The 22713-nt window shown below is 43.2% G+C and overlaps 1 protein-coding gene and 1 long non-coding RNA gene across 6 annotated transcripts in view; one reads left to right on the top strand and one right to left on the bottom strand.

Annotated features, from left to right (window-relative positions):
- The first annotated feature begins 605 nt into the window (after nt 1–605).
- zgc:162816 (uncharacterized protein LOC571260 homolog) overlaps nt 606–22713 on the top strand; it is a 68977-nt gene continuing 46869 nt past the window's right edge. For 4 of the 5 annotated variants that reach the window (XM_041189844.1, XM_041189843.1, XM_041189841.1 and 1 more), the window contains exons 1-2: nt 606–671; nt 2109–2276. In XM_041189844.1, coding sequence (XP_041045778.1) covers nt 2128–2276 — 149 coding nt within the window. In that variant the 5' untranslated portion in view covers nt 606–671; nt 2109–2127. The other variant, XM_041189842.1, reaches the window with a different exon arrangement.
- Nucleotides 1309–7462, bottom strand: LOC121279044. The gene is made up of 3 exons (XR_005943317.1): nt 7344–7462; nt 1807–1926; nt 1309–1631 (listed from the first exon to the last, which is right to left on the bottom strand). It is a non-coding gene; the product is annotated as an uncharacterized LOC121279044 (long non-coding RNA).

The following is a 22713-nucleotide window of genomic DNA, read 5'->3' on the forward strand; positions in this document are numbered from 1 at the left end:
TCACCCTTGTGCTCACTGACCTACATGGGCCTTGGCATATGATTTTAAAATTCTAATTTTCCTTTTCAAATCCTTTCATAATTTCACACCTCACTATCTCTACAATCAGCCCCACAACCTACTGAGGCCTCTGTGTTCGTCTAATTCTGACCTCTTGAAAACCCCGATTTGAATTGCTCCACCATTGGTAGCCCACCTTCAGTTGCCTAGGCTCTAAGTTCTGGAATTCTCTCCCTAAACCTCTCCACCTCTCTTTCCTCCTTTAAGATGCTACTTAAACTCTTTGACCACGTTTTTGCCCATCTGCCCTAATATTGCCTTATGTAGCTCCTTGTCAAATTTTGCTTTACCATGCTCCTCTGATGCACCCTAGGGCATTTTATTCTGTTAAATATGCTTTATAAATATAAGTTGCTGATGATGGTCTCTTGGTACCACTTCAGTAACAGCAACAGAATTCTTCTGGTGTCCCAATACTTGTCCTAGAGGCAATACCACCAAAAACATTAACTGTTTATTTATTTGCTATTTGTGGGATCTTTCTGTAATCTCATTTCTTTAGATTCAGCTTTTTGAGGTTTTTTTCAATTTATGGACGATCCCTTGATTTGTTGAACCTTTGAACCTCTGAAGAAACGCACGGAATTGAGCAAACTCCAAGAAGTGAAAAAGTAATACATCTAGCCAATGAGTTTTAACAAAATGGAAACCTAGCCTAATCTTCTTTTTAACGGTAGTTTATGTATTTTGGATGAGTAAGACTTTATTTGACACCAATTTTCTCTTTGTCTCCTGATACTTTCTGGGATGTTATGCTGTGGGGACCAGATACCTCGGCCAAGTGCAAACTCTTCTTCGTTTTGAGTTGAGGAGCAGGCTCACTTGAGCTCCACCAGGAAAGTTATGGCCCTCTACCCTAGACTCCTCTCTTGACTCCCCTTTCCCTGAACACAAGACCCTCCAAAGAAACCCCCTCCCTTCTATGCCTCAGAAGTGGAAGTATTCACCTATAAGGATCCATTCTGTGCCCTCTTCACACTCATTCTGGGTGGGAACTAGACTGGCGAGAGCAGCAAGCAGCTTGGAGAGATGCACTTCCCTTGCTTTAGTACTCTAGCATCTACTAATTAACAATCTAGCTAACAATCCTGTATGCGTTATTAATGGTCTTTGCAACTTGTTCTGCCACTACAACCTTACTAAAATGCCCATCTATCTTTCATTTCTAGTGAGGGCTGCACACCCAGAACATTAACTTATCTTCTGTCTATGCAGATGGTGATTGAACACTTGTGTATTTCGACAATTCTTTGTTTTTATTTCAGATTTCTGACATTTATTCCTTTTCTATATTTCTCGTTCTCAGGGTGTAGGCATTGCCGGAGGCTGGCATTTATTACCCATCATTGAGTTGGACTTGTTAGGCCATTTCAAAGGGCAGTTAAGAGTTGGCCACATTGGTGTGGAGCTAGAGTCACCTAAGAGTGGATAATGTGCTGTATTCTTGTCTGCTTTCTTGTCATCTTAAAAGGCCAGTGGTTATGGTGGGTCATTACTAGGTAGGTGCTGATGTTTTCACCTTTGATTGTCTTGGAGTATCCAAAAATTGAAGATTAACCTCCAGAATAGCACTGTGAACAAGTGGGAAGAAAAATCAATGGGCCATTTCAGAATTTGTGTTTTTCTTTTCCATTTTCTTTTAACATTTTTGTTATAATAGTTATAAAAATATTGTAGATGGGGAGAAAGAGGTTGTCTGATTGAAATTCAAAAATTATAGAGTCAAATAATAAAAAGTCTATTTACTTTCTGATTAGCATGACAAGATGGCAATGTCGGGCAGCTCGTGTTCAGTGCAGAACAGTTGGAGGTCATGTGGTGGAACCATCTCCAATCAGAAGCGAAAATACTGTGGATGCTGGAAATCTGAAATAAAAACAGGAAATGTTGGAAATACTCAATGGGTCAGGCAGCATTTTGGGAAAAAAAAGCAGTTAACATTTCAGTGAATCATTAACTTTGTTTTTCTCCCTCACCCAATCAGACCTGGGAACACTAGGGCTGGGTGCTGCCTGTCACTGACCAGGATTGGGGCTTTTATCTTACAGGGTTTGGAGCTGAAAGAGCATGGTTTCTGTAGCGTCAGTTCAGCAACTTTTGACCCCTGCATTCACTGTCGATATCCAGAAAGTTGAAAATAATGCCAGACGAATGATTGAACGATGCCAGGCCCTAGGAGTTCAACTCCGACCACACATGAAAACTCACAAAACTCTGTAAGTACCTTTGGCTCTCTAAGATTTCTGTTCTAATTTTCCCCTCTGCTCCTAAAGGTACAAATGGTTGCTGGAATCAGTTCTAAAGGTGCACCACCCAAATGCCCAGGCTGTTCATGTGCATATCATTGCAGCAGTCAAATGTGTACACACTCAAATATGCATAGACATGCATACTCAGGCACACATATGCACACAAAAGCACACACATATAGGTGTAAACACATGTCTGTGTGTACAGATATACAAAGAAATACACATACAAGTAAGCACTTACGTAAACACATATGTACAGGTAGGCAGCACTACACATGTGGAAAATGGCTACCTCTTGAGTCACTCTGGCTTAGCGTAGTTGACCTGGAGCACAAGTTGGAAACATTTTGACAAGTAAAAGAGCAGGAAGAATATCTAGATAACTTACTCCAAAACACAGTCACATCACATAGGTAGATGCAGGCACAGGTAGAAGAGACTGCGAGTCAGCAGAGTAACGGGTACTTATTGGAGGCAAAGAAAGAGGAATCACAGAAACTGATCTACTGGTCCAACAGGTGCGAAGTACTTGTCACCCAAGTGTATAAGGATGAAAACTGGAATAGATAGCCAGAATATTAATCTAGGCACTGTGGAACAGGAGACAGTTCAAAGAGTGCAGCAAAATAGAATGATTGCAGTTAAAGGGCATTGAATAATTAGGAGGATGGACTGTATCCTCTGCAGAGAATCTAAGAGGGTATGTGGCTTACCTGCATGCTAGCAGAAGAAGGGATGCCTTAAAATGGTCTGAAAGTGTAGTGATTGAAGGTATAATGTGTAGTGATTGAAGGTATAACCTTTCCTACTGCCTTTAGGGGTCACATGATTGTTCTGACAAATGAGTCCTAAGCGTGGATAAAATTAGGGGCAGAACTTTCTAGTCATAGACCCGGTTCAGGCATGTAGCTTCTAAAAGAGCTCTGTAATAAAGTTAACTGTTTCAAGTAAGAAACCTGTCCGGTACATCAATTTCATTATATCTAGCGACGAGGATAAATAGCTCTGATGCTGTACTCGCCTTGTGAATGTGTGTACATGAATTCTTAAGAAAAGAAAGAAAAGTATGCTCACCAGTCATATCACTCTTCAGCAGAATCGACCCTTATGACTCGTTCAAGGAAGACTGGAGCCAGTACATAGAGTACCTAGATTTTTATTTCATGGCAAATGAAATAACCGCAGAGGAGAAGCAGCAAGCAATTCTTTTAAGTGTCTGTGGTAGCAAAACATATAACCCCATCCGTAGTCTGATGACCCCAAATGCGCCCAATTCTAAATCTTTTAACGAATTGGTAGACCTCATGAAGATGCATTTTCAGCTGAAGCCATTGGTAATTATGCAGAGATTTAAGTTCAACTCCAGAGTAAGGCCCCGGGAGAGTCCATCGCAACTTACATAGTGAAGTTGAAGCAGTGGACTGAGCGCTGCAAATTCAGCAATACACTCAATGACACGTTGCAGGGCTGGTTGGTTTGTGGTGTTCACGATGATGCCATTCAGCACCATTTACTTACAGAAGCTAACATTGATTTAAAGTGTGCCATGGAAATAGCACTAGCAATGGACAGTGCTGAGAGACACTCACAGGCTTTACAGAGTGTGCAACATGGCGCTGTTCTTCAGTTGGGGTGGGAACCTACTGCTGAGTGTGATGCGAAAGCCAGAGAGACAGCCGCAAAGCAGGAAACAGTCTCTACTGCTCGAAAAACGAAAAGGCATAGTGAAAGCATCTCAGCAGCAATTCAGAAATCAATCTGTTACAGATGTGGGGGTGACCATGTAAAAGCAACCTGTAGATTTAAGGAGGCAGAATGCCGTTACTGGTACGAAAAGGGCCACGCAATAAAACAATGCAGAATGAAATCGAGACAGCCAATCAGACAGCAGACCAAGATGATTGAAGTGCACAGTGTAACAGTACCAGAAGCTGCTGATACTGATTTCTATTCCTATACAATGTCAAAGCAGTAAAAACTGAACCAATGTTTCGAGCCCATATGACTCTTATTCAGAACTCTGAAGAAGAGTCATACAGACTTGAAACGTTAACTCCGTCTTTCTCGCCACAGATGCTGTTAGACCTGCTGAGTTTTTCCAGCATTTTTTGTTCTTGTTTCAGATTTCCAGCATCCGCAGTATTTTGCCTTTATTTTAAAACTGAACCAATAACCGTCACTCTTAAGGGAATGGGAAGCCTCTAGCCATAGAGGTAGACATGGGAGCCTTGGTCACAGTAGTAGGAGAACACACATTTAAATACCAAAATGAAGGTACCCAGCCACTGAATCTGGAGAAAACCACGGCGCAACTGAAGACCTACAATAGAGAGTCGATACAGGTAAAGGGCATCACCACAGTACCTGTATCCTATAGGCAACAGATAGCCCAGCTTCCAGTGATCATTATGACAGGTGAAGGATCTAGTTTTCTGTGTTGCGATTGGTTACAAAATATTAAGCACAACTGGTTAGAAATATTTGAAGTGAGAACAGGAGGAATTCCTGAGCTATTAAGGAAGTATGACAGTGTGTTTCGTGGTGAATTGGGAAAGATAAAAGGCTTACAAGCAAAAAATATATGTAGATTCGGAGGTGATAGCTCGGTTTTTTAAGGCCAGACCTGTGCCTTATGCCCTAAAGGAGAAGGTGGATGCAGAATTGTGCTACTTAGAGAAGCTAGGCATCATCCAGCCAGTCAAATTTTTGAAATGGGCAGCACCCATAGTCCCTGTGATGAAACCAGATCAAACTATTCGGATTTGTGGAGACTACAAATTAACTGTGAACAAGGCTGCTAAATTAGATAAATATCCTATGAGGATTGAAGATCTGTACACTAAGCTAGCTGGAGGAAAATCCTATACCAAACTGGACATGAGCCATGCGTACCAACAGCGAGAGCTGGATAGCATGTCTAGCGGGTATGTAACCTTCAACACGCACAAGGGCCTGTACCAATATACACACTTACCCTTTGCTGTAACATCTACATGTGCAACCTTCCAAAGGATCTTGGAAAGCCCATTCCAAGCACTCCCCCAAGTAGTAGTGTACCTGGATGATTTCCTGATTACAGGATCAATGGAAGCTGAACATTTGGCCTATCTAGAACAGGTTTTAAGAAAGTTTTCAGAAGCTAGAGTATGATTGGAGAAAGAGAAATGTACATTCCAAGTGCCAGAAGTCACTTACTTGAGTCACCAAGTGGATGCCAAAGGGTTGCATCCAATAGAGGAGAAAGTCAGGGCAATCAAAGAGGTGCCCTCTCCTGCCAGTGTCACTGATCTTGTCTTTTTTGGGCATGATAAGTTATTACAGTCGCTTCTTGCCAAAATGGCAACACCTTTACAAAAGTCAAGAAGCTATTACACTCATCATGTCTACTAGTACATTATGACCCATCAAAATAATTAATATTAACCTGTGACGCATCTCCTTACGGTGTGGGAGCTATGTTGTCACACAGGATGGAAGATGGTTCCAAAAGGCCAAAAGGCTATGTCTCCAGAACCCTCTCTGCAGTTAAGAAGGGTTATTCACAACTTGAAAAGGAAGGTTTATCAGTAATATTTGGAGTGAAGAAATTCCATTAATACATGGACGACATTTTGCCATTGTGTTGGACCATAAATCACGAATGTGTTATTTAGTGAGGATAAAGACATTCCGCCTATAGCTTCAGCAAGAATTTGATGTTGGGCTTTGATGTTATTGGCATATGAGTACACCTTTATGCAATGTCCTGCTGTGCATATTGCAAAGGCAGATGCATTCAGTCATCTTCCGTTACCAGATAGCATTGTACATGCTCCAGTGCCACAAGAAGTTGTGCTTTGTGTTGAATTTCTTGGATTCTTCACTGGTATGTGTGAAGCAAGTAAGGAATTGGACAAAGGGATCCAATTTTGTCAAAAGTCCGAGACCAGGTATTGCAACGGTGGTTGAATTCACCAGTGTCCAAAGAGACAGGACCATTCCATGCCCGTAAAACAGTTAAGTTGTCAAGGTGGAATCTTGTTGTGGGGATCAAAGGCATCATCCCTTTGCAAGGAAGAAAACCACTCTTGACAGAGCTTTGCAGCACGCATCCAGATATTTTGAAGATTAAGATGCATGTGCGAAGCTGTGTCTGGTGGCCAGGCATAGACAATTTCATTGAAAGCATGGTCAAGCACTGTCTCCAGTGTCAGCAACAACAGAAATTGCCTGTTTCAGCTCCACTGCATCCGACAGAGTGGCTAGTCAACCCTGGGTTAGACTACGTATAAATTATGTAGGTTCATTTTTAGGTACCATGATTTTATTGATCATCGATGTGCATTCTAAGTGGTTGGATGCATATGAAGTTAGATCACCGACACAGAGTGCAACTAATGAAAAGCTGCACTAATGTTTTAGTATACATGGCCAACTGGAAGTTGTTTTGGATAACAGTACTGTCTTCACTAGTACAGAATTTCAGAGATTCATGAGTTTAAATGGAATTAAACACGTTAAAACAGCACCATATCATCCCTCATCAAATGGGTTAGCTGAAAGAGCTGTGCAAACTTTCAAACCAGGAATGAAGAGATTATCCGAAGGTACTTTAGAAACTTGACTTTCATGTTTTCTTTTCAATTATCGTACGACTCCTCGTGCAACTACAGGTTCAACAGCATCTGAATTACCAGTGAAATGTCACCTTCATGCAAGGTTAAGTTTGGTGTTTCCGAACTTAGAGGGGAAGGTAGAGAAGAATCAGGGCGGTCAGAAACTGAATCATGATATTCATAGCAAAGAGCAAAGATTTACGTGGGAGATACAGTTTTCGTGCGCAATTTTAGAAATGGTTCTAGTTGGGTTCCTGGTATAATTCTTTCTAAAACTGGACCTTTGTCATTCAAAGTGGAAGTGGAAGACCGGATTGTTCAAAAAATGTGGATCATCTAAGGAGTAGAGAGACATTCCAACAGCCAGCTATTCAACCTGTAATTGATATCGAACTTTTAATCCCTGAAGTGATAGATTGACTTAGAATTGACATACCTGATGTCTCTGTTGAATTACCTAATCCTGAAATGCCACTGTCTAAGGATGTGCTTGATTGTGCAGTTCCTGTTCATGTTGATCCAGTAGGAGAATCTCAAGTGGTAGAGCTACGCTGCTCTAACAGAATTAGAAAAGCACTTCAGAGATTTAATCTTTAATCGCATGACCTGTGTGTGCGTATATATATATATATATGATATTTTTATTATATATATATATATTTATACACACAAAGTTTAAAATATTCTTTGTAAATAGGAAATGTAAAAAAAACTAAAGGGGGCAGAAATGTCATGATTGAAGGTTTTAACCATTCCTCCTACCTTTAGGGGGTCACATGATTATTCTGACGAATGAGCCCTAAGTGTGGGTAATCTTAGGGCAGAGCTTTCTAGTCGTGGCCCTGGTTCAAACATGTAGCTTCAGAGCTCTGTAATAAAGTTATTTCTTTCAAGTAAGAAACCTGTCTAGTACGTCAAGTTCATCAAAGAAAGGAAATTGAAAAGGGAGGTGAAAGAACCAGTTGTTAACATCCATGTTGATACCAATGACATGGGGAAGAATAGGGAGGTGTTCTTGCTGATGGAGTATCAGAAGCTAAGCAATAAATTAAAAAGCAGGACCTCGAGGGTGGGAATCTCAGGATTATTACCCAAGTAACATGTGTAACGAAAATATAATTTCTTCCAATATTACTGTGGGATGTGTGTGTGTGTCTGTGTGTATGTATCTAATTTAATTAGACTGAAGACAATCAGGCTACAAGGTTTAAATCATCAAAGAGCTAGGTGTAAAGCAGGCATTTTTGAAGTGCTAATGGACAAGCTAAGATGGGATAGAAGTAAATGCAACATGAATCGAAATTTGCATTAGGAGATAAATGAGGAGTGAATTTTTAGCTATTGAATGTCAAAGAGAATAGAATTAAGTTTTACAACTGGCAAAGAGCGTAAATAGATAAAGCAAAGTTATTGAGTTTATTTTTCCCGAAAGTGGTAGTTATAATGACAACATGAAAGATTTTTAGATTCTGGGAAAGGTAACTTTCAAAAGAAAGTTAAAAACAATGAGTTTAAAGATGAAAGAGGAAAATGTATTTAAGAAAAGATTGAAAGCTGTATGAGGTGTGTGTGGCCAAATGATCTTGAAGAGTGTGCAGTGCACGCACAGTCTTGTGAAAGAAGCAGCTTCTAGCCACCCCAGAGAAGTGTCTGGTTATTCCAGAAAGCCAGGTTTTGTTAACAGCCTTAGATTTCCACTGTCATGTGAGAGGGAGACAGAAGTTTGTGAAGTACCTCCCTTATAGCAACAGTGGGTGCCTTGCGGTAATATAGTTTTAATATGTTTTATAGATTAAGAATCTGTTGGGACTGTTGCCTGGAAGAGGGTGTTTATTTGTGAGACCAGCCAAGTAGAAATCTTTTGGGAAATGTTGTAAATCTAAATTTAACACTGTAACTGTAATCTTGCCTGTTTAAGTTTTATTTTGTTAATAAATGTTTTTTACTTAATATTTTAAATCTCCAAGAGTGGTAGTAGAATCTTTACTTCTGACTTAGACCATTAGGCCATTCGGCCCATCGAGTCTGCTCCGCCATTCAATCATGGCTGATAAGTTTCTCAACCCCATTCTCCCACCTTCTCCCCGTAACCTTTGATCCCCTTACCAATCAAGAACCTAAACATCTCGGTCTTAAATACACTCAATGACCTGGCCTCCACAGCCTTCCGAGGCAATGAATTCCATAGATTCTACACTCTCTGGCTAAAGAAGTTTCTCCTCATCTCTGTTCTAAAAGGTCTTCCCTTTACTCTGAGGCTGTGCTCTCAGGTCCTAGTCTCTCCTACTAATGGAAACATCTTCCCCACCTCCACTCTATCCAGGCCTTTCAGTATTCTGTAAGCTTCAATCTGATCTCCCCTCATCCTTCTAAACTCCATCGAGTGTAGACCCAGAGTCCTCAAACGTTCCTCATATATTAAGCCTTTCATTCCTGGGATCGTTCTCGTGAACCTCCTCTGGACCCTCTCCAGGGCCAGCATATCCTTCTTGAGATACGGGGCCCAAAATTGCTCACAATATTCTAAATGTGGTCTGACCAGAGCCTTATGAAGCCTCAGCAGCACATCCCTGCTTTTATATTCTAGTTCTTTCGAAATAAATGCCAACATTGCATTTGCCTTACTAACTACCAACTCAACCTGCAAGTTAACGTTAAGAGAATCCTGGACTAGGACTCCCAAGTCCCTTTGCACTCCAGATTTCTGAATTCTCTCCCCATTTAGAAAATAGTCTATGCCTCTACTCTTCCTAACAAAGTGCATGACCTCAAACTTGCCCACATTGTATTCCATCTGCCACTTCTCTGCCTATTCTCCTAACCTGTCCAAATCCTTCTGCAGCCTTGCCGCCTCCTCAATACTACCTGCCCTTCCACCTATCTTTGTATCATCTGTAAACTTAGCCAGGATGCCCTCCTTTCCTTCATCTGGATCATTAATGTATAAAGTGAAAAGTTGTGGTCCCCACACTGACCCCTGCGGAACTCCATGAGTCACCGGCCGCCATCCTGAGAAGGACCCCCTTAACCCCACTCTCTGCCTCCTGCCAGACAGTCAATCTTCTATCCATGCTAGTACCTTGCCTCTAACACCATGGGCTCTTATCTTACTGAGCAGCCTCCTGTGTGACACCTTGTCAAAGGCCTTCTGGAAATCCAAGTAGATAACATCCATTGGCTCTCCTTTGTCTAACCTACTCATTACCTCCTCAAAGAATTCTAACAGATCTGTCAGGCATGACCTCCCCTTGATGAAACCATGCTGACTTTGCCCTATTTTACCATGCACTTCCAAGTATTCTGAAATCTCATCCTTAATAACGGACTCAAAAATCTTACCAATGACCGAGGTCAGGCTAATCGGCCTGTAATTTCCCGTCTTTTGCCTCACTCCCTTCTTAAACAAGGGGGTTACATTAGCGATTTTTCAGTCCTCTGGGACCCTCCCTGACTGGAATGATTCCTGAAAGATCAGCACTAATGCCTCCACTATCTCTTCAGCTATCGCCTTCAGAATTCTGGAGTGTAATCCATCTGGTCCAGGTGATTTATCCACCTTCAGACCTTTCAGTTTTCCTAGCACCTTCTCCTTGGTAATGACTACCATACTCACCTCTGCCCACCGGCTCTCTTGAACTTCAGGGATGTTACTTGTCTCTTCCACCATGAAGACTGACGCAAAGTACCTATTCAGTTCATCCTCCATTTCTTTGTTCCCCACTACTACTTCTCCAGCGTCCTTTTCCAGTGGCCCAATGTCCACTTTTGCCTTCTCTTACCCTTTATATATCTAAAAAAACTTTTGCAATCTTCTTTTATATTACTGGCTAGTTTACCCTCATATTTAATCTTCTCCCTCCTTATTTCTTTTTTAGTTGTCCTCTGTTGGTCTTTGTAGGCTTCCCAATCCCCTGGTTTCCCACTGCTCTTCGCCACATTGTATGCTTTCTTTTAGGTTTTATGCTGTCCCTGACTTCCCTTGTCAGCCATGGTCGCCTCGTCCTCCCTTTAGTATGGTTCTTCTTCCTAGGGATGAATTTTTGCTGTGTCTCCCAAATTACTCCCAGAAACTCCTGCCATTGCTGTTCTAGTGTCTTTCCTGCTAGGCTCATCTCCCAGTCAATTCTGGCCAGCTCCTCCCTCATGCCTCTGTAGTTGCCTTTATTCAACTGTAATACCATTACATCTGATTCCAGCTTTTTCCTCTCAAATTGCAGGGTAAATTCTATCATATTATGGTCACTTCCTCCTACGGGTTCCTTCACCTTAAGCTCCCTTATCAAATCTGCCTCATTACACATCACTAAATCTAGAATTGCCTGTTCCCTAGTGGGCTCCCCCACAAGCTGCTCCAAAAAGCCATCTTGTAGACATTCCACGAATTCCTTTTCTTGGGATCCACTACCAACCTGTTTTTCCCAGTCTACCTGCATATTGAAATTCCCCCATGATCACTGTAACCTTGCCTTTCTTACATGCCTTTTCTATCTCCTGGTGTATCTTGTGCCCTACAACCTGACTACTGTTCAGAGGGCTGTACTTAACTCCCATTATAGTTTTTTTACCTTTGCGGTTCCTCAACTCTACCCACGCAGATTCTACATCATCTGACCCTACGTCGTTTCTTGCTATCGATTTAATTTCATTTCTTACTAACAAAGCAACCCCACCGCCTCTGCCAACCTGCCTATCTTTTCGGTAGGATGTATATCCTTGGATATTTAGCTCCCAGTCCTGATTCCCTTGCAGCCATGTCTCCGTGATGCCCACCACATCATACCTGCCAATTTCAACCTGCGCCACAAGCTCATTTACCTTATTTCGTATACTGCATGCATTCAGATACAACATCTTCAGTCCTGTATTTCCCGTCCCCTTTCTCATTATATCTGATGTGCTTGAAGTTAGATTCCTAGCCCTTTCCAAACACTCTGTCCTATTTTGTGTTCTAGAGGCTTTAATAGCCTCTCCTGGGCTCTCCTTTCTTTTCAGTTTTTTCATAAACTTCCATGAAGTTGAATCCACCCTGCACGCCCCCCCCCCCCCCCACCACACACACAATGCTAACCTGCTGCCTTGTTTCTTTGTTTCCCATTACTCATACTTCTTGGAGTTTTACCCTTTACCCTCCCCCCCCAACTCCTTTAGCCACGTGTTTACTTCCCTTATTCGTGCGTCCCTATGCCAATTTGCACGTGGGTCGGGTAGTAATCCGGAGATTATAACCCTTGAGGACCTGTTCTTTAATTTAGTTCCTAGTTCCAGATAATCCCCAAACAGGTCCTCTTTCCTAGTCTTACCTATGTTATTTGTCCCGATGTGGACCACAACAACTGGATCCTCCCCCTCCCTCTCCAATATCCTTTCAAGCCGGTCAGAGAAGTCCCGGGCAGGCAACAATACCATGCGGGACTCTTGATCTTGCTTACAAAGAATACTATCAATTCCCCTAATTATAGAATCCCCTACAACTACCAATTGTCTTTTTGCTCCCCCCTCTTGAATGGCCTCCTGTGCCACAGTGCCATGGTCAGCTGGCTCATCCTCCCTACAGCCCTGTTCCTCAACCAGAATATACTTCACAGTACTTCAGTGTATATACTTTCTTGTAATAAAAATACAATTTGCAAATTGTTGTGATAGCTTGGCCAAGTTTCCCTTTGGGATTTGGTCAGCCCGGCAATTTCCACCTGCCATGTCATAACAAAATTGGGGACTCTTTGTGGGATTTTTACAAAATTCCTTGATTGGCTTGGAGTTGGTGAATCTCAAGGCTATGAGTGTGAGAAGAACACTGAACTCAGGAGCTGGTGTTGAGGGACTTTAAAGTGGTTAGACTGCGAACCTGACTTTAGCAATTGCTAAGACTTTTCTGAGAGTGGAAGATATAACCCTGATGGGTTTACAAATTGTAACCAAGGCTCAGTTAACTGAATTGGTGAATAAATTGCAGTTAGGATTAACCTTAGGGGCGAGGAAAGCAGACGAATTTGAAGTAATAGCACAGCATTTGAGATTGGAAGGGCTACCTGAAACTAGTGAGTCACAGCTGGACGTAGTGAGACTTCAGTTGCAAATGAAGAAGCTTGAACTTGAACAAAAAATGGAACTGAACAGAATTGAATTAGAGGCAAAAGAAGCATTTCAAAGAGAAATTGAAATGCAAAAATGCAACCTCCAGAGGGAGACGTTAGCAATGGAGTAAAGAGAGAAAGAAAGAGAAAGGGAATACCACTTTAAAAGGAGACCACCTTAAAAAAGAGACCTCCGATACTGAGGAAGGTTCTGATGGTGAAACGACCACCTTCAACCCAAAACCCAGTGGGGAGATGTTTAATTTTGTGCAGGGTCTTCTGAAATTTGAGGAAAGCGATGTAGAGGCATTCTTTATTTCATTTGAGAAGTTAGCTAAGAAAATGAAATGGCCACAAGAAATCTGGACATTGCTTTTACAAATTAGGTTGGTAGGTAGAGCTTATGAGGTATATGCATCGCTGTCAGAAGAAGTAACTGTGGATTATGATGCAGTAAAAAAGGCTATTCTGAGTGTGTCTGAGTTGGTTCTCGAGTTGTGCAAGCAGAAATTTCAGAATGTAAGGAAACAACCTGGACAGACTTGCACTGAGTTTGAGAAAGTAAAACAAAGCGATTTTGACCAGTCGATACGGGTATTAAAGGTAGAGCCAACATATGCAGCTCTTATAGAAGTAGTTCTTTTGGGACAATTTAAAGATTCACTTCCTTCAATAGTTAGAACCCATGTGGAAGAACAGAGGGTTAAAACGGCTAGGCGAGCAGTAGAGATAGCTGATGATTATGAGCTAGTCCATTGATCAAAATCTTTTTTCCATCACCCTTTTAAATCAGAGAAGGATAGAAGTGGGAAGCTGAAAGAAAGGCAGGTAGTCAGGAAATAGAAGGGACAGCTGGGAATTCTCAGGAAGTTTCTCCTCAGACTAGAAAGGAAGGTGCTGATGGTAGAAGTGACACTCAAAGACTTAAATGTTTCCACTGTAATAAGATTTGGGCACATAAAGTCAACATGTTGGAGGTTATAGGGAAAACCTATTACAGTAATTGGAACTCAGAAAAGCTCTAGAAATGAGAGTAATGTAGGTTCGGAGATCCAGAGGCAAGAAAAACCAGTGGCTTGTGTACAGGTGGAGCAGGAAGAGTCAGTGGTAGCTAAAGAAGTGGGAATATGTTCACAGCTTACCCAAGGATGTTCTGAAGGGTAGGTTGCAAGAAAGTTTAAAGATTTTATATGTGAAGGGAATGCCTATTCGTGTGTACAGGATGGAGCAGACAATGATATCAAAATTTTAAGGGACATGGTCAGTCCTTAATGTTATGGGATAGTGTTATTTGTTGTCCAGAAGGGGTACTGCAGGAAAGAGTATTAATAAGTGGGATTCATAGAGATACTAAACATATTCTAGTGTGTAAGGTAAATTTTAAAAGTAGGTTGAAAACAGGCAAGCTAATTGTGGGGGTAGTGGAAAAATTACCCATTGCAGAGGTTCAGTTTATCCTAGGAAATGATATAGCTGGGTCACAGATGTTGGTGATGTCTGCTGTAGTCAACAGAGCTGTTGCAGATTCAGCATCCTGGATTATTTCCAGATTGTGTAGCAACGAGATCACAAATTCACAGGTTAGAACGGGAGGAAGAGGAATCTAAAAGGTAGTGGATGGATGTTGACATCCAATTAGCTGGATCTGTCTTTGAAAAGATTGTTCAGGAAGAGAAGTTGGGAGTGAGTGAGGCTGAAATGTTTAGCTCAGTGAAATTAGTAGGGTCACAGCAGAAAGATCCATGAATAAAGCTGTTATTACCAGATGGTTTATTCTGAAACAGAGGCAGAATGTATTCTAGAGTGTTATTACCTTAAAGATAATGGGCAGGATCTTTAGGACGGAGAGCAGGGGTTGGGGCCTGTTTGCCGACGCGTCAAATGATGCAGGATGACGTCGGGCGGAACTCCCAGTGTCACCCCGCGTAATTTCCATTTTCAGGTCGACGGGGACACAGCCGAATCAGCTGTGCACCCACCGACCTGTCAACAGTCTTTTGAGGCCATTTAAAAAGTACTTTACATAATTAATGAACCTGCCCGGCCAAGCTTAAGGTTGCCGGGCAGGCCGGGAGCCCTAGCGGGCTTAAGAAAAAGCCTGAAACCCCATCCACGGGCGGGATGAGGTTTCATGAGGGTTTTTAAATATTTAATAAAGGTTTCACTGAAAGTGATGGACATTTCCAGCTCATGTGATAGTGTCACATGAGGGGACATGTCAGGGAAATTTTGTTTTTGTCTCTTTAATGTTTTTAAATTTGGAGCCAATCTATCTGAGGCATCACTTGGCCTCAGGGAGATGAGTGCGCTCTTTTGCGCGCATGCACGAAAGAGAGCACTCTTGGCTGAGGGAATCCCCCCAACCCACGGAGCGCATAGCGCTTCCTGGTGGATGTCACGCTGGGTGGGCCTTAATTGGCCCACCCACATAAAATGGCGGTGCGTCCCCGATTGGGGTGCCGATCGGAGGCATACCTGCCTGCGCCCGCTCCTGCACTTCCCCTGCCCTGACGGGGGGGAAAATTCTTCCAATGTGTTAATAAGGAAATGGAGACCTTCTTGCATTCCAGCAGATGAAAACTGGGTGGTAATACATGAAATAGTAATACCATCTGGATTAAAAAAAATGAAATATTAAGAGTGGCTCATGAAATTCCAATAACTGGACATTTAGGAATTAGGAAAACTCAGGCTAAAATACAAAAACATATCTAGCAACTCAAGACTGGCATCCTTGAGGTGCTGTGGGCCATCAGCAGCAGCAGAATTGTATGAGAACACAATCTGTAACCTCAAGGCCTGGCATGTCCCCCACTCTACCATTACCATCAAGCCAGGGGATCAACCCTGGTTCAATGAAGAGTGCAGGAGGGCATGCCAGGAGCAGCACCAGATATACCTAAGAATGAGATGTCAACCTGACATAGGACTACTTGCGTGCTAAAAAGCATAAGCAGCAAATGATAGACAGAGCTAAGTGATCCCATAACCAACGGATCAGGTCTAAGCTCTGCAGTCCTGCCACATCCAGTCATGAATGGTGATGGACAATCAAACAACTCACTGGAGGAGGAGGAGGGTCCACAAATATCCTCATTTTCAATGATAGAGGAGCCCAGTACAGCAGTGCAAAAGAGAAGCCTGAAGCATCTACTACAATCTTCAGCCAGAAATGCCGAGTGGATGATCCAACTCGGCCTCCTACAGAGGCCCCCAGCGTCACAGAAGCCAATCTTCAGCCAATTCAATTCACTCTACGTGATGTCAAGAAATGGCTGAAGGCATTGGATACTGCAAAGGCTATGGGCCCTTATAATACTCCAGTAATAGTACTGAAGACTTATTCTCCAGAATGTGCCGCGCCCCTAGCCAAGCTATTCCAGTTCAGCTACAACACTGGCATCTACCCGGCTATGTGGAAAATTGCCCAGGTATATCTTGTACACAAAAAGCAGGACAAATGCAACTCGGCCAATTAGCACTCCATCAGTCTACTTTCGATCATCAGTGGAAGGGGTCATTAACAGTGCTATTAAGCGGCACTTGCTTAGCAATAACCTGCTCACTGATGCCCAGTTTGGGTTCTGTCAGGGTCACTCAGCTCCTGATCTCATTACAGCCTTGGTTGAAACATGGACAAAAAAGCTGAACTCCCGAGGTGAGGTGAGAGTTACTGCCCCTGACATCAAGGCAGCATTTGACTGAGTGTGGCATCAAGGAGCCCTAGCAAAACTGGAGTCAATGGGAATCAGGGGGAAAACTCTCTGCTGGTTGGAGTCATATCTAGCACAAAGGAAGATAGTTGTGGTTGTTGAAAGTCAGTCATCTCAGCTCCAGGCCATCACATTAGGAGTTCCTCAGGGTAGTGTCCTAGGCCCAATCACCTTCAGCTTCATCAATGATCTACCTTCCATCATAAGGTCAGAAGTGGGGATGTTCGCTGATGCTCGCACAATGTTCAGCACCATTCATGACTCCTCAGATACTGAAGCAGTCCATGTCCAAATGCAGCAAGACCTGGACAATATCCAGGCTTGGGCTGACAAGTGGCAAGTAACATTCGCTCCACACAAGTGTCAGGCAATGACCACCTCCAACAAGAGAGAATCCAACCATCGCCCCTTAATATTCAATGGCATTACCATCACTGAATCCTCCACTATCAACATCCTGGGGGTTACCATTGACCAGAAACTGAACTGGACTAACCATATAAATACTGTGGCTACAAGAGCAGGTCAGAGGCTAGGAATCGTGCGACGAGTGACTCACCTCCTGAGTCCCCAAAGCCTGTCCACCATCTGCAAGGCATAAGTCAGGAATGTGATGGAATACTCCCCACTTGCCTGGATGAGTGCAGCTTCTACAACACTGAAGAAGCTGAACACCATCTAGGACAAAGCAGTCCACTTGATGGGCACCACATCCACAATCATTCACTCTCTCCACCACCAAGCACAGTAGCAGCAGGATACACCATCTACAAGATGCACTGCAGGAATTCACCAAGGCCCCTTGGACAGCACCTTCCAAACACACGACCACTACCACCTAGAAAGACAAGGGAGGCAGACACATGGGAACACCAGCACTTGGAATTTCCCCTCCAAGTCACTCACCATCCTGATTTGGAAATATATCGTCGTTCCTTCATTGTCGCTGGGTCAAAATCCTGGAACTCCCTTCCTAACAGTGATGTGGGTGTACTTACACCACATGGACTGCAGCGGTTTAAGAAGGCAACTCACTAGCACCTTCTTTAGGGCAACTAGGGATGGGCAATAAATGCTGGCCCAGCCAGCAAAGCCCACAGCCCGTAAAAAAAATTCTATTGGCTTGGACTGCAGAAAGATGTTGTCAAATTTTGTCAAACATGTCAGGTGATAGGGAAACCTCAAGCAATAATTAAACCTGCACCTTTAATTTCGATTCCAGCATTTGAGGAACCATTTACCAGGGTCCTGATTGATTGTTTAGGCCTATCCCTAAGACCAAAAGTGAAATTCAGTACTTGCTGACAATCATGGATGTGTCCAATAGATTTCCAGAAGTGATACCTTTATGAAATATTACAGCAAAGATGGCTGTAGAGTGGTTGACCAAATTCTTTAAAAGGTTTGTGTTACCAAAGGAAATACAGTCCGATCAGTGTTGGAATTTTATGTCACAGCTGTTTAAGTAAATAATGAACAGCCTGGAATAAAGCAGTTTAAGTTCTCAGTCTTTCACAAGGTGCTTTAGAGAGATGGCATCACAGACTGTGATGAGGACGTATAGTCAAGACTACACACACGACTGAGATAGAGAGATTCCATTCTTGTTATTTGCTATTAGGGATGCCCCTAATGAACCAACAAGGTTTAGTCCTTTTAAATTAGTCTATGGGGAGGCAGTGACGTAGTAGTATTGACACTGGACGGTATTCCAGAGACTCAGGGCAATGCTCTGGGGACCTGGATTCGAATCTCACCTTGGCAGATGGTCAGATTTGACCATGATGACCATGAAACCATTGTTAATTGTTGTTCACTAATGTCCTTTAGGTCTGGCCAACATGTGACTCTAGACCCACAGCAATGTCATTGACTCTTAACTGCCCTCTGGGCAGTAAATGCTAACCAGTGATACTCACATCCCATGAACAAATAAAAAAAATGATCATTAAGTAAGGGGACCATTTAAGTTGGTTCAGGGAAAACTAGTGGGTCAAAGTTCGGAAACTACTCCTGGATTATGTGACAAAATTTAGAGAAAGATTGGACAGAGCATGTTAGGTAGCTAAGGAACATTTGAAGATATTATAGCAAGTGATGAAAACAAGTACAGATAAGGATGTCATGAAGCTATTAACGTATATAATATTTTGGAAAATATTTTTCTTTTAAAATAGAGGTTTAGTCTGCGGGAGTGTCTTAACTGGATTAAAGCCAGCTAGTCTGGGTGCTTTGATGGGTACTCGTTTTAATATGGAAGAAAAATAGCGTGCATTTGCATTTTTTGATTAGAGCATCAAGATTTGGGGTGAAAACTTGATGTCTATCTAGCAGATACCAAACAATATGTTTGTATAACTAATAAAATTGGTACTATGAAAGGGGTTTCATTGTTAAAAGGTGAAGGAAGTTCAAAGAGGCTGGTGAGACAATGAGAATTTGAATTCAATCGGTGGTGGTAGGTTTAGTTTTCAGGTGTGCAGAGCAGAGGCAATGTGAGATCAAAAGGCAAGCTGTAAGCCTCCAACTGGCTCCACAATGAAAAGAACCTCATTTTGAATTCGTAAGGTGAAAATGTTTTGCCTAGTGTTTGGTTGAGTCTATGGGTTGCTGTTGCCTTAATGGAGATTAGTTTGGGAATTTGTTAAAAGTTAACATAGTAGTAATTTGTAACCATATGTATGTATTTTAACCTGTGTAAATTAATAACATGTTTCAATTAGTTTAATTTAAAGCCTTGAGAACTGGTGGTCTGATTCCTGAATTTAGAGTCACATCTCAAACATAACACTTAAAATTATAGGTTATGACAGTTGTTTAAAGTTTCCCTCTGGGAATTATAAATAACTCCACTTTACCAACTGCATCAGTCATAACAAGGGTCAAGGCTCATAGATTTGTTGCTGGAGAAAAGGTCTTGTCGCCAGTGTCAGGCGAATCATTAAAGGCCAGGTTTAGTGGGCCTTACCAGATTGAAAAAAGACTGAGCGAAGTAAATTATTTAATAAATACCCCAGATAGAGAAAAGGACCAGAGGCTGTGTCATGTAAGTATGCTTAAAAAGTACTTTGACAGGAAAGATAACCAAAAGGAGTTATTAGTAGTGGTAGATAAGGAAAAGGAGATAGAAAGGAAGGAATCTGAAATTGACTTTCCTCTAATTAAATTGGACAATGAGGGAGTGCTTGAAAATTTAAATGTGATACTGAATTACCTGCCAGACCAGTGTCAAAGTGATTTGGAAATGCTATTGCAGTCACACAAAGCTATTTGTGGGAATAAGCTGGGAAAAACAAATTTGGCTAGACATGATGTAGATGTGGGGGATTCAGTTTCAATAAGGCAATATCCTTATAGATTAAAATTAGTTCAGGGAAAAAAGAAATTGAATTCATGCATCAGAATGACATCATAGAGTCTAGTTGCAGGATGTTGCTGAAATCGGATGGAACACAAAGACCGTGGGTGGAATTTTCTGGGCCCGCTGGCATAGGGCATGTTCAGCAGCATGGCGAGAATATGGCGAGAAGGCTAAAAATAAGTTTCATGACGTTATGAAACCAATTTACGATCGTCCTCTTAGCCCGTCGATGGCAGGCCGCGTTTCCCACCATTGGACTTCGGGAACTTCAATGTATTACAACTGCATGTGATTATAAGGCCAGACGGCTGGAATCATCCCTCCCAACGTCCGCCCACATGCTGACATGTTTCACAGCAGCATATATAAGGCTTGCACTTGGTGGGCTGCACTTCGAGGGGAACTTGGGGCTGAGTGCACAGTAACGTTGCGCAGCACTCACAAGGGTCACCTGTTGGACTTCAAGGTTTGAGGCAGTTTGGGATGGGGGGACAAGGGCTGACCTACAGTTGAGGCAAGTGGATAAAGCTGCCGCCAATCGGTCAGGTGGAGTGGGGTGGAAGTGGGTGGGGTTTCAGGCAGTCATGTAGCGCACTAAACTCTGGCCATCCAAGTGGTGGCCAGCAATCTCCGGGATGCATTAAGGGGCCTTCAGACTTAATCAAGAGAGGTTCTTAGAACACCCAAGCTAATCCATGCATCTCTCTCTGTGTCTCTTTCACCCTGCAGGAGGAGTACATCAGGAGCATGGAGCCTGGTGAACTAGCTGTATGCCTTGTGATGTACTGAGAGCAAAGACGATGGAGGATACAGTGACAGAGGTGCCTGGCAGTGCAGAAGGAGGAGCAGCACCCTCAGGAAGAAGGGGTGGCTGGGACTCCAGCACATGCTACCAAAGAGCCACAGCGAGTTGTCGCTTGTCGGTGCCTAGCGACACCCCGGGTCTATAGATGTTGTTTTTCATTCCTGCAGATGACTGAGAACCAGTGTAGCTGAAAACTGCGCATGTTTAGGGAACTGGTCGGTCACATCTACCAGTTACTGCAGGATTTGGTGCCATGGGGACAAGGAGGGCATCATCTGCCAGTGGCCGTGAAAGTGACCGTGGCGCTAAGTTTCTTCCACCAGTGACTGCTTTCAGGGCTCCACAGGTGACCTCTGTGGGATATAACAAGCCTCCACCCAAAAATGCATCCATGAAATCACAGATGCAATCTTTGCGAGGGCACACAACTTTACGCACTTTGACAGGATGCAATTAAAAGCGATCGGATGTGCCCAGAACACGGGTTTCCCACAGCTGCAGATGCGATCGACTGTACTCATGCGGCACTCAGATCTCCGTTGCAACAAACGGTCAACTATGTCAACCACAAGGGCTTCCATTTGCTGAATGTGCAGCTGGTGTGCAACCACCACAAATGCATCCAGTAGATCTGTGCACGATTTCCAGGGAGTGTCCACGACTCCTACATTCTCAGTTGGTCACAGATCCCTGATGTCTTCCAGGCTACAGGGATTGCTTCTCAGGGACAAAGGCCACCTGCAGAGAATGTGGCTGATGACACCCATGCAACGGCCTCAGACTACAGCAGAGAGAAGGTATAATGAATTAATGCTGCAACTCACAACTTGGTGGAGCAAACCATCGGGATGCTGAAAATGAGGTTCCAGTGCCTGGACTGGTCTGGTGGAGCCCTGCAATATAATCCAGAGAGGGTGCCACGCATCGTCGTCGCCTGCTGCACCATTTACAACCTGGCGTGGCAACGGAGAGAGGAGCTAGCTGAGGCGGAGATGGAGGAGCTGGACGTCTCTGCCAATGAGGAGGACATCCACGGGTATGAGGGTGAGGAGGTCCTCGGTGACGATGAGGCCCTCGCGCTGGCCAGATGAGGCAGGTATGCTCAGGAGGTCCTCACAGCTGCTAGATTTGTGGAGGACGATGACAACATGGAGTGAGAAGACACCATAGATCCTCACATTGCATCTATGAATGTTTGACTCCAATCAGACTTATGGCAGCGCACCTACCTTCTGTGATAATGCTTCTGTCATGGAGACACAGTGGAGGCCCTAATATTTGCTCAGTTGCAGGAGGATGATGATGACATGCAGTAAGGACACTCTATAGATCTCCCATTGCCTCTGAGAACGTCTGACTCCTGTCTGGTTGAGGGCAACTCGCTTGCGCTCCATTATCAGGGTCATATCATGTAGATGCAGCCATGAAACTTTAATAGCATCTGATCCTTTGTCTGCCTTCAGTAGCTGACCTCTTCAGGAGCACAGCATCACTGGTCACAGATGCTGAAGAGATGGGGGCCAGTCCCATCTTAAAGGTGCTGAGAGCACAGAGAGAATTTTGGAACTCTGTGACACCTGCCCACGACATTCTGGCAGCAATGACAAGCACCGCCGAGGTGCAGGCATCAGTAATGCGTCCAGGGTGTGTCTTTGGTCTGAAGGCTGTTCAAAGCACAGGGAAGAGGCCCTGTACTGCCGCCTGCCTTTATCTTGTGCAGAAAGGTTTCACATCTGAGTGACATGAACACTGCTCATCAGAACAAGGAGCCACAGGCAGGGAGACATAGTTGAGAGTTTATTTACAATAGTGAACAGTGTGTACAAGTGATTAACACCCGTGCCCAGGCTGTG

Source organism: Carcharodon carcharias, chromosome 6 (assembly GCF_017639515.1).
Source record: "Carcharodon carcharias isolate sCarCar2 chromosome 6, sCarCar2.pri, whole genome shotgun sequence".
In the NCBI taxonomy this organism is placed as follows: Eukaryota; Metazoa; Chordata; class Chondrichthyes; order Lamniformes; family Lamnidae; genus Carcharodon; species Carcharodon carcharias.